The sequence below is a fragment of the Amaranthus tricolor genome, chromosome 3 (genome assembly GCF_026212465.1).
Source record: "Amaranthus tricolor cultivar Red isolate AtriRed21 chromosome 3, ASM2621246v1, whole genome shotgun sequence".
Lineage (NCBI taxonomy): Eukaryota > Viridiplantae > Streptophyta > Magnoliopsida > Caryophyllales > Amaranthaceae > Amaranthus > Amaranthus tricolor.
Window position 1 is genome coordinate 25818638 of NC_080049.1, and position 12053 is coordinate 25830690.

Below are 12053 nucleotides of genomic sequence, written 5' to 3' on the forward strand. Positions count from 1 at the left end.
TAGCATTCATGCGCATCCCATCGATTTTCGCATTCAAAGCTGAGATTTGTGATGATAGAAGGGAATAAGTTTCAACTTCATGCTTCCCCTTCCTTGGTGCTTGAGCTGCGCGCCTAGATGAGCTATTCCATTGATTTTCAGCAAGAGTATCCAAGAGTGAAATAGCCTCAGAAGTTTGTTTGTTCATGAAAGAGCCGCCAGCCGCACCATCTACCATCCTCTTAGTCTCATTATCAAGACCATTATAAAAAGATTGCATAAGAAATTCCTTCTCAATACCGTGATGAGGGCACATATATTGGTAATCTTTGAATCTCTCCCACGCATCATGAAAAGTCTCCCCCGCATCTTGTGAGAAACTATAGAGCTTAACTCTGTAGTCATGAGTCTTATAACCGGGATAATACTTCACTAGAAAAGCATCAGACAGTTGCGCCCAAGTAGTAATGGTTTTGGGAAGAGAGTTATACCAACGTTGAGCCTTGCCTGCCAAAGAGAAACGAAAGAGGTACAAGTAGAGCTCGTCGTCAGTCATCCCAGTAATCTTTTGTAGAGAACATGCTTGAAGGAATTTCTGCAGATGATCGACGGGTTCTTCATTGTCAAGGCCATAGAACTGATTTCCCGTGATCATATTCATAACATGGGATTTGATGTCAAAGTTTCCAGCATTAGTAGTCGGCATCCTAATCCCCGCGGTAACATTGCTAGCCTTGGCCTGTGTAGACTGCCTAAGAGTTCTCTCGGGAGCCTGACCTGCCATGTCAAGAGATTGAGAGGCTTGTTGAGCTTGTTTACGAGCCTCCGCCCTCCTTTTCTTCGCACTTGCGTGTGTTCTACGAGCAGTTGCCTCAACCTCAGGATCAAAAAGCAAAGGTTGCTTGTTGGTACTCCTGGTCATACACAAAAACACTAGAACAAACGTAAATACGCTCGAAGAACAGTTGTTCCTCGAGTGGGTTAGCAAAAGCAAACACTAAATTCAAAAAGTAAAATTGTTGACCTTCCCCGGCAACGGCGCCAAATTTTGATAGGTCGTTTTACTACCAAAAATAATTCCTAATTCACCTAACTAGTATAGTTGGGAAAGTAGGGTCGAACCACTGTGGAAGGACAAATAAAGTCACAATTTGAACCAAGTTCACTATTGCTAACGATCAAATGTTGGATTTTTGTTTATCTAAGTAGAACGCAAAAAACACGAGATGAATAAAATTCAATAATTAAAAACCTAGGGCTAAAAGGATTCACTATGCATCGATCATGATTCATGAACAACAATTGGGATAGGAATGAATATAGGCGAAGGAAGATGTTGCTCTCGCAAACAAATTCGACAATCAAACAATAAAACAAGCTATCGCGATTAAAGCTTAATTGTTCAAAGAAGGAAATCGTTCACTCAAACTCGCAACTCTCGTTTATAGAATTGAGCGAATAAAACTTGCAAATCGGCCAAACATGCAATCAATCTAAAACCCATCAATTGAATCGCCTAGACAAACCAAATTTAAATCCTAAAATCAAACAAGAATCATGACCTTTTGCATAGTTTCACCAAGCCCTAGAAATAAAACTACTCACTAAGCATATTAAAACTAACAAGAGATTCAACAATGAAATCCATGGAGAAAATCAAATTCAAATTAAATGTAGAAACAAACATTCAAAGATAACAACGATAAACAAGAACAAGAAATTAGAATTGAAACTAATACCTTCAATATAATTAAGATTACAATATCGAAATGTTGATTAACAATCCCTCAAACCAAGTAATATGAGAAATCCCTTCAATACCAAGCCCTCAAAAACAGAGAAAAAAAAAACTTAACAAAAACTGGAAATTCCCCTCAAAAGCTATTTATATCCTCCTCCAAAGAGATCGGAGGATACGGAAGTTACAAAAAAAAATAACTGCTTGACCAGGCCGGGTATGTGGAAACCCGGGCGGGTACGAGGCATAACTAAATCTCAAAGATCAAAAAGTTTCTAAGTTCAGGAGTAAACCCGGCCGGGTATGTGGAAACCCGCCCGGGTATGAGAGGCTCACCCGGCCGGGTCCGTGTGGCAACTTTTTCCTCCAAATAGCGTCTTCAAATTCTTCTAAGTATCAAGTGCAAACCCGGCCGGGTATGTGGAAACCCACCCGGGTATGAGAGGCTCACCCGGCCGGGTATGAGGAAACCCACCTGGGTATGAGACCTGGTCAGCACAAAAATGACCTTTGAGTAGCTTATGACCTTCCAACTTGCAAATCTCGCTCCAAGAGTCGATTCCTAGTATAATTAGAGCTTTGTACCTACAAAATAGATAAGAAACAAACACTCCAACCAAGCATAAAAACCAATAGAAAATTGAGCAAAATACGCGAGAAATGCTATGAAAATACAATGGGAGCATGGTAGAAAATAATATATAAAATACACACATCAGTAACCGATATCTCTCCATTTCCCCCCTCTTGCCATGTTTGTTTTACATACATTTGAGGGAATCACAGTTTCGTGATATTGTAGCTCGACTTGTACTAAGATATATGTACAAAACTAGTTCGACATTCATATAAGCTCGTAGTGACATCTTCACATCATGCAAGACTTCTAAAAAGTTTTCGATATAATTGTCAATGAATCCTTATAATTAAGGAATACGAACATACTGTATCATAAACGAGGTGATACCAAAGGGCCAAGACTTGAGATCCTGTTATGTCACTACAGTGGTCTTTGGCTGTAAGCCTGTCATGTGAGATGTAGCAGAATAGCAGTTCATGGTTGTCTTGTAATATTTGTTTGAATGAGTTGGCCAAAACTAGACCAGTCAAAAATTGACTCCAAAACCCAACCGAAAACATCTTGATTGTAACTTAAAATTTACTTAATAACAAAACGAGAAAACTCTCACATTATTATATTTCTTGTTGGTTTTTATGAGTTTTTATTTCTATATTATAGCCTTAAAAAGTATAATAGTCCTTATTTATATAAAATATTTTTTATTTCTATATATTTTTGATAAAATTTAGTAATTAATTTTTTTTTAAAAAAAACCCCAAGATCCATCTGATCAACTCAAACCGATCAAAAACAGAAATAACCGAATCAAAAAGTCCGATAATTGACGGGTTTGAATAGGTCTAGTCGTAACCCATAAAGCTGTGTAATTTAACCCAGAGCGTAGAAAGCGACACAATTATCTTAAGCTTGATCTTCCGAGTCATGTGGTCCTTCTTCATCTGTCGGTATTCACTATTTAATAGTCGGTCAATCTCAATCCATCCTCTGCTCATTATTGACAGCCCTGTTAAGCTTTCTTTTTGGTTTTATTTATGACAAGGGAATAATATTCAGATTTTCTCTGTACTACTCATTTTATATTTATATTATTTAGATGAAAAAAACTATCATATTATTATTTAAAATAACACAAAAGAAGTTAAATAAAAAAGTATTTATTATCAATTAAATTTTTATTTTACTTATTTTGTATTATTTTAAATAACAATGTAAGAATTTTTTCACCTTAATAATGGCAATATAAAATGAATAACAGAAAACCATTATATTGGAATTGTCATAATATGGGTGGTGCTACCAAAAATAAGACTTGACATATTCACACTATTCAAATGAAATCAAAATGTTCCACAATGTTATACTCCATATCTTTTTCATTAAATATCAAATTTACTACATTATTTAAAAATCAGGCATGGTTGAATAAGGTAAAACCATAAGAACAAGCGATTGAAGAAACGATATCAATGCCACACTTTCGACTTCCAATTTCTATGAAATACAAAACATAACTATATCATCCGTAAGAAAGATTAGCTATGCCTATACCTCCTTGCTTTGTTTTCTCATTCCGAATTCAGCAACAATCAACACTCCTTCATTGTCAAAAAACACTTCCCCAATCTTCATTCGCAAATATAGTAACAAACTAACATCAAAAAGCAAGACATTAACTGATAGAGGGATCAAGACATGACCAAAATTTTATAAGAATATTATGAACTACAGCACATTCCTTTCTTAGCTGGGATTTCTTGGGCAGGGCCCGGAACTAAGATCTGCTTTCCGGGTAATAATGCAGCATTGCCATTACTCTGATCTTCATTGGCAGCCAAGGTTTTCCTGTTTACAATATTGAAAATCTCGGTCAAGACCGTAATAAAAGCTGTTTCCACATTTGTTGCTTCGAGAGCTGAAGTCTCGAGAAAGAAAAGGCCTTCCTTTTCAGCAAACTCTTTAGCGTCCTCTGTTGCGACTGCCCGTTGATCCTCAAGATCAGATTTGTTTCCAACAAGCATAATGACGATGTTCTTGTCAGCATGGCCTCGTAACTCATCCAGCCATCGTGGTATGTGCTCAAAGGTTTGGCGTTTTGTTATGTCATAAACCAATAATGCACCAACTGCACCTCTGTAATATGCACTTGTGACAGCTCTGTACCTGTTGGCATTTCCATGTTGTGTTTATGAATCAGACAAAGTATTTCCAAATTGTGTTAATGAATCACAAACACGTACTGTATAGGTTTAAGTGTTGAAAGTGTCAATGCCAAAAATTGGCTATTTTAACTCAAAATGAAGTGTCAAGACTTCAGACTAAACCCATGACGGACTTCAATGGATAGAACTTGACAAGTCGAACACCAGTGTTTTGTAAAGGACGTTACATTTTCAGCCAGACCCTTCATGAAAGTTTCCCAAACGAAAAAGTGAGTGAAAAATATCACAGTAATGTTTAGATTACATGTTGAGGGAACTTAGAGCTCATTAAGAAAGTGAATTACACATGAAATCTGTTATCGGATACTCTCCGGAGTTGTTTGGTATGAACTTTTTAATACCAAGTAAGGGATTCAATTACCATTACTTCACATTTTTTGTTTGGTATGATATTAGGTTAACCCAATCCCTTTTCTTGAAGGTAATGGATACCCTTATATTGTTACTACTCATTTATGTCATGTAACAAATTTCCTTTCTAAGATCAAGTAAGTATTTTCCTTATATTTTCATACCAAACAACATATAACTACAACCCATACTCTTACCCTTACTCCTCTTTATCATTTCCCTTTCCATCAATGTGGTAATTACAGATCGACCGAGTCAAAAACAAAGACATGGTGGCGGTTATCAATACTCGAGCATATCACTCCATAAACATTATACTCCCATACGCTACACTCAGAACTCAATGAACTTTTTCGAGATAAACCGCACCTTCTTGGATAAATTGTAGTCATCTGGAACACCGGTGTGGTTATAACGAAGTAGAATGGATGTATGGTAGATTTGCTATATTAAAACTCCAATAAATAACCAGGGTATTATCATCAACACCTAAAGGTAAGTCAAAATTACTAATGCAAGAATTTCTTACAACTTTCTTCTGCCCATTTGACCACTTATTCAACGACTTAGAAGCATAATGAATAAAAAACGTAGCTAATCAAGTGAACTAATAAACTATGATTGTTAAGGAACCATCTCAAACAAAAGTTTAATCTAATGATTTGAACTCCCTAAACTCTATCTATACGATTCCACGATTCTACTATACACAAATGATCACTTCAACTTTTCAACAATAACTAGGTAATCTTTCCAACCAGAAGCTTAAACAATACGATTCTATAACTAGGTAATGTTATACTTATACTCAAACAATACGATTCTATAATTCTACTATACACATATGATCACCTCAACTTTTCAATGATAACTAGGTAATCTTCTTAACCAAAAGCCTAAGGCTAATGATTGTAACCCTCGATATGTTATACTATAACAATACGATTCTACTATACACAAATGATCCCTCTAACTTTTCAACAATAATTAGGTAATCCTGGTTGATTCATTTGAAACACAACACAATTCATTATTAACCTCAAATCCATCATCAATCCTAGTTTCAATAAATCAATCTAAACCCAATAATTAAATTACCATAAACAATCTCAACTTCTTTTAAAATTCAATTGGTATACATAGAATTACCAAAGTCTCGATTTCAAATCAGCTAGCTAGTAAGCTTCTTCAATGTAAACAAGATCAATTTTAACAAAACATAAACATCAAATTTCTTGAACTAATTACGAAAATAATCAAATCAAACTATATTGAATAATGAAAGTTAAAACCCATGAATCCAAAGTATAAAAAGAAGTAAGAATTTACCGTTCCTGGCCAGCAGTATCCCAGATCTGAGCTTTGACACTTTTATGCTGAATGACCAGAGTCCGAGTCTGAAATTCAACACCAATAGTTGCTTTTGAATCCAAACTAAACTCATCTCTTGCAAACCTAGCCAAAATCTGAGACTTTCCCACTGCTGAATCTCCTATAAGCACTACCTTAAACACATAGTCCACTTTTTGGCTTGAATCTCCATAGCCCGCCATGTTTCCTTCTTTCTCTCTCCTCACTTAGTTGATGGTAAACTTGCTGCTACTTAGTGGGTTGGAAACTAGAGAAATTTAAGGGGTAGATCTTGAAGTGGGAAAGAAAATTGGTGCGAACTTTTGTGAGTTTCAATTTTTGGTAAGAATGAGTTGTGTGATTTGAGGAAAGTGTGAATTGATTTGGAGGGGAGTTTTTAGAGGGGTGTGAAGAATGTAAATGAATGTTTTTCTTGGAATTTTATAATTATTACAATTATTTTTTATTTTTCTTTTGGGAAAACAAAAGGAAAGTTGAGTAAAAATGTGGAATAATCAATGTCCATGGAGAAATTAAGAAACAATGTGGAGCACAGACTTTTATTGGCTGTAATTAACACCTCTCTATATTTGCTGTACAAACGGCAATGGATCTCGGATTCTAATTTCTGCTGATTTTGAAAATTTTAAGCCTTCTTAAAATGAGCAGTCGGGTGAATTGTGAGTTGGGTCACTTTCAATCAGATACTTTGGGTTGGTCCAGTTTCGAGTCATATCTTGTTGGATTCAAGTCGGCCCAACCAGTCAAGGCTTTTGAATATATATATATATATATATATATATATATATATATATATATATATATATATATATATATATATATAATTTTATTATTTTAAAGAAAACATTTTCTTACTAAAAATAATGATATGGGACTTAAAATGTTGATGTCTAACTGAAAATAATAACGCGAAATTAAAAATAGGTCAAACCGATTGGGTTTTGGTTTCGATTGGGGTTGACAAAGTTTTTTAGGTATTTTCGAGTCAAATCATTTTCGGGTTTGACTCACTGATTTCCGATTGGGTTTGAGTCAATTTTGGGTCGGATTAAATTTTGACAAATCTAATTTTATAGTATTTTATTTCATTTTACTTTTATTCTTTTAATCGTTTCTATCTAATACCTCATTTTTTACTTTTATTCTTTCATTTTTTGTATTTTATTTTTATTTATTTATCATCTATTGTCTATGGTTAATGAGTGTTGTAAGTTGCAGGCTTTCTGGTAGTCATAGGTTTCACTCTCAGTGAAGATCTTTCTCGAGCCGAGAGACTCTTTGACCCCACTTTCCTTTATAAGTATGAGTTGTCGTCGTTTTTCCCTTCCCAGACGATCATAGTTTGCTATGAGCGGAATACACGGTTATGATGATGATGATAATTTTATAGTATTATCTTTTTTTTTAATATTCTTCCCATTTAGAATACTCCACGTTATTATCATCACCATCATACCCAATATCCCGCTTGAGAGCAGGGCCTGGGTGAAAGAAGGTAACGGACAATTCATACCAGTACCTCCTTTACAAGAAAAATTAGAGGAAAACAGTCGATTTTACCCCCAAACAGAAGAATCTCTGCATAAGAGAATATGAGTGGCAACATTGTTTCAAGAGAATACCTGCCTGCAGAAAAAGACTAGGTCTACATAAAATAAAATAAAAATAAAAAACAAAAAGATAAAAGATAAAAGATAGATAAAATAAAACCATGATGAGAGAATAAAGAAACAAAACAGAGCGGGTAAGAAGCAACTAGACACCAGGTCATGAAGGCAATTAACAGAACTGACAGTAGTCTAAAATATGGATATGACGTCTCCAACTATTCCTATATAATTCCTAGTCAGGTCCGCGGAGAGGCGCAATTCACTCAAGTCGTTCTTTATTTGCTCAACCCATGTTTTCTTAGGTCTTCCTGACTTCTTTTACCCTCCACTATGATGCTTTTTATCCTTCTAACGGGAAAATCGAGAGTCTTTCTTTGCACATGTCCAAATCATCTTAACCTATTTTCACGCATATTTGTAGATAGTAGAGCAACACCAAACTTCAATCTAAGCTCCTGGTTCTTAAGTCTATCCACTATTATGTTATTCCACATCCACCTCAGCATTTCCATCTCTGCTACTTTCATCTTTTATTCATGAATCTTTTTAACGGGCCAACACTTTGTCTCATACAACAAAGATGGCCTAATAGCAGTTCTGAAGAATTTACCTTTCAGTCTTATCGAGAACTTTTTAACACATAACACTCCAATAGCCGCTCTCCACTTAAGTCAACCTGCTTGCATACGATGTATAACACTCCCATCAATATCCCCATTACTTTGGAAATCTACCCTAGATACTTGAACTTTTTCGTACTTGCGACTACATCTTCTCCAATTGTTACATCTTGAGCATTATCTTGCTCATTGTCACTAAAATTGCATCTTAAATATTCTGTTTTGTACGACTTATACGCAACCCTTTACTTTTTAAAACCGCCCTCCACTAGAATATTCCACATTAAACAGAGAAAAATTGAAATAAGATTTTTTTTTTCTGAGATATTTAAAAGATAAAATATATACTTTATGTAAAATCTTGTTAAGTTCATCTTAATTTGTAAGTTTTTATTATATATTTTTTAATAAATGTAAAAAATCAAAGTAAAGGAGAAAATAAAGGAGAAGAACAAAAGAAAATAAAAAAAAATTTAAATAATTAATTCCAATTCTAAATCCTATATCTATACTAAACTCAGACTCGAGAACTCAAATGTTTTAAACTCAAAATGTTTAGAACATTTTAAAAAGTGTATAGGGTCTTCCTTGTGGAAAATAGGTGAATAACCTCCTACTCTATAGTAAGTACCCTAATATAAGCTAACAAGAGTTAAGAATCCATCTAAAGTGAACTCCCCGAACTCCTTTCACCAATCACCCCCATGGGTTTATCCAACAATTTGTCCTTATAGTTAAAGTCTCATAGAGGCTCTCAACATGGGCTAATACAAACTCTAGGTCCTCTACATTCTTTGTATATGTGCAAAGAAATCATCACCCCAACTTAAATATAGGTTACTTTTACTTTGCCCTACAAGATATAATAAAACATCTATGGTTGTTCCCTTAATTTCTTTAAGATAAAAGTCGTCAATCAAGTGTTTTACTCATACTATGTTTAGATAGCAAATTTAGAGAGAAAAAAAAAGAAAATTCATTAAATAATCATCTCAATCATACACGGTTCCAGTAAAAAATTCTACAATAATTCAAACAACATAATCTTCTAAACCATTTTAAAGTTGACAATAGTTAAGTAAACAACAAGCACACTTTGATCTTAAGTCTACAAATCAACAAGTCTAAAATTTTTCCTTTGATGTATCACAACTCTCTACTAGCAAAGGAAAATTGTTTTAAATACATTTGAAATGATTAATCTGTTGATTTTTCGAAAACAAAAATTTTGCTCTAATACCAACTGTAACGACCTATATAAAATCGGCTCGAATAACAATAGCACAAGGTAAGATCCGAATCAAAAAATGATTTCTACTAAATCAAAAGCATCTGAAAACACGAGTTCATGAAACATTATCAATCTTAGAAAAATACCAAATTTCGATTAGACATAATTAGGAATAAAAGATAAACGAATTAAAAAGTCAAACTTTGTGGAACATTATGAAGTTTTCAACTCTAGAACCTCATCATGAATTCAAGGCCTATTTAAAACTTAACCGATAAATTTATAATTCTTGAATATTTTAACCAAAATAGTACATGAATACTATTATAACCCAAATAAAATTAAAATAAGCAACTAGATAGACTCTCCAAAGTGCTATAGTCCAATAACCAATATGTAAGCTAACATGCTCCTTCTATTCCAAATGAATATAAAATCATTACAAGACCATAGGGGACATAGTCAAAAAAGAAGAAAAGATACAAAGAAACAAGCAAATAATATACATGTTAGAGCTAGCACAAAATAGAAGACGATAAATAAAACATCACGAACAATATCAATATTAGATAAGATTCGTTTACTTTAAATTTCTTATTTTCATCACTTTTATTTTCTTAATCTTATAAGTCGTTCGAAGGCATACCAAACAAATTAAATATATAGTTTCATAGGGCATAACCAATATCCACCTCCATTCATCATCCATATCCAAGATTGTAGTTTAACTACAATTCCAATTATACACGATTCAATCATGATCTACTTTCTTGTTCAAATAATGAATAAGCATCAACATGCTTTTAGTTCCATTATATTTAATAAGCAACATGTTTCTAACATAGATAGCATAGTAATCGACATGCTACCAACATAAATATCTCAACAAGCAACATGACTTATACATATATAATATAATAAACAAACATATATTGTGTGTACACCCCTCGAAGGCTACATCACAAAGCAAAGAAAACACACAAGCATGAGTGACTTCTAGTTACCTCTCACGAGTTGTCCTAATAATTAACGTATACACTGTATTTGAATATAGCGAAATGAAGGAAAAAGAAAGAGAGAAATTTAAAAGGATGAAAAGTCTTTTATTTGGAAAACAAAATGGGAGAATAGAGATTTAGAGAGGATGAATTTGGAGTGAAAACATAAACAAATTTTATTAAACATACAATCTCTTCTAAAGTGGAAAGATTTAGAGGAAAAAAATTATTTTTCGTTCTTTTTCCTTCTCTTCTCTTCTAAGCATACAATATGTACTCTTCCTCATTACCTCTCTCCTTTCTTTTTCTCTCTTTCCTTTTTTTGTTTTCTCTTCTAATTTGCTATCCAAATATAGTGATAAGAAAAAAAAAAATGTAAGACTACATTTTTAACATAAGTAATGCATCCCGTGGATAACTCTAGTCCTATAGGCTATAGACATTCCAACACATTCTTAGGGTGAAAAGCTTTACAAAATCATGTTTCAATAGACATCAATAAGTATTTATCATAATTTTCAAAAAAAATAAAAATTAATGTTTTTATATTTATAATGCGATTAATAACATTGGTCCCAATAACCCATAAACATGAAACAAAAGTTGTTTATATAGCGAGAGCTTTTTCTCCTAAATAAGTAAAAATAAAAAATAACTTTTTAAATTTATTGTTAAATTTTCAATGTATGTTTATTTAAAGGTGTACTTTAAATTAATCTTAAAACATTAAAGCTCATTAAATCATAATAAATATAAAATATATCTATTTTCATGTAATATATAATTCAAAGCCACTATATATCTCTCAGGTAATATTTGTTTTCCATTTTCACTTAACTTTAGATTTAATTTAAAACATGTACATTGAATCTTAATGTTAAATTGCACATATCATTTGAATGTGACAATTATCAATTATAAATAATTGTATGAACATTTTTATTAATTCTTATCATAGTTAACTAAAACTCATACTATTACATACTAGACAAACCTTTTTTATCTTTATAATTATTAATTATGCTAAAAAAGTTATCAAAATAATTAAATCAATAATTATATATATATATATATATATATATATATATATATATATATATATATATATATATATATATATATTTATATATATATATTTATATATATATATATATATATATAAGTTAAAAGTCACGTGCATTGTATGGGAGTTATATTATTTATGAATATATTTTCGTTTATGAAAAATCATTATATGCATCACTAATCACGGTAGTTAAAGAGAAATTGTCAAAGTATAAGTATCTATTTAACGCGCTCGGAAATCGTTTTCCAAATTAAATTTATAAACAAAAGTAGCTTAACATTATATTA

General features: G+C 32.6%; 1 protein-coding gene and 1 non-coding gene across 2 annotated transcripts; one reads left to right on the forward strand and one right to left on the reverse strand.

Moving 5' to 3' along the window:
• The first annotated feature begins 275 nt into the window (after positions 1–275).
• LOC130809560 (small nucleolar RNA R71) lies at positions 276–383 on the forward strand. The gene has a single exon (XR_009040862.1). It is a non-coding gene; the product is annotated as a small nucleolar RNA R71 (small nucleolar RNA).
• Positions 384–3567: 3184 nt separating this feature from the next.
• On the reverse strand, positions 3568–6845 carry LOC130807769 (ras-related protein Rab11D). Its single transcript, XM_057673103.1, has 2 exons — positions 6200–6845; positions 3568–4460 (listed from the first exon to the last, which is right to left on the reverse strand). Exons 1-2 carry the CDS (start codon positions 6421–6423, stop codon positions 4016–4018), a joined length of 669 nt encoding a protein of 222 aa, XP_057529086.1. The 5' UTR covers positions 6424–6845; the 3' UTR covers positions 3568–4015.
• Between the last annotated feature and the right edge of the window lie 5208 nt (positions 6846–12053).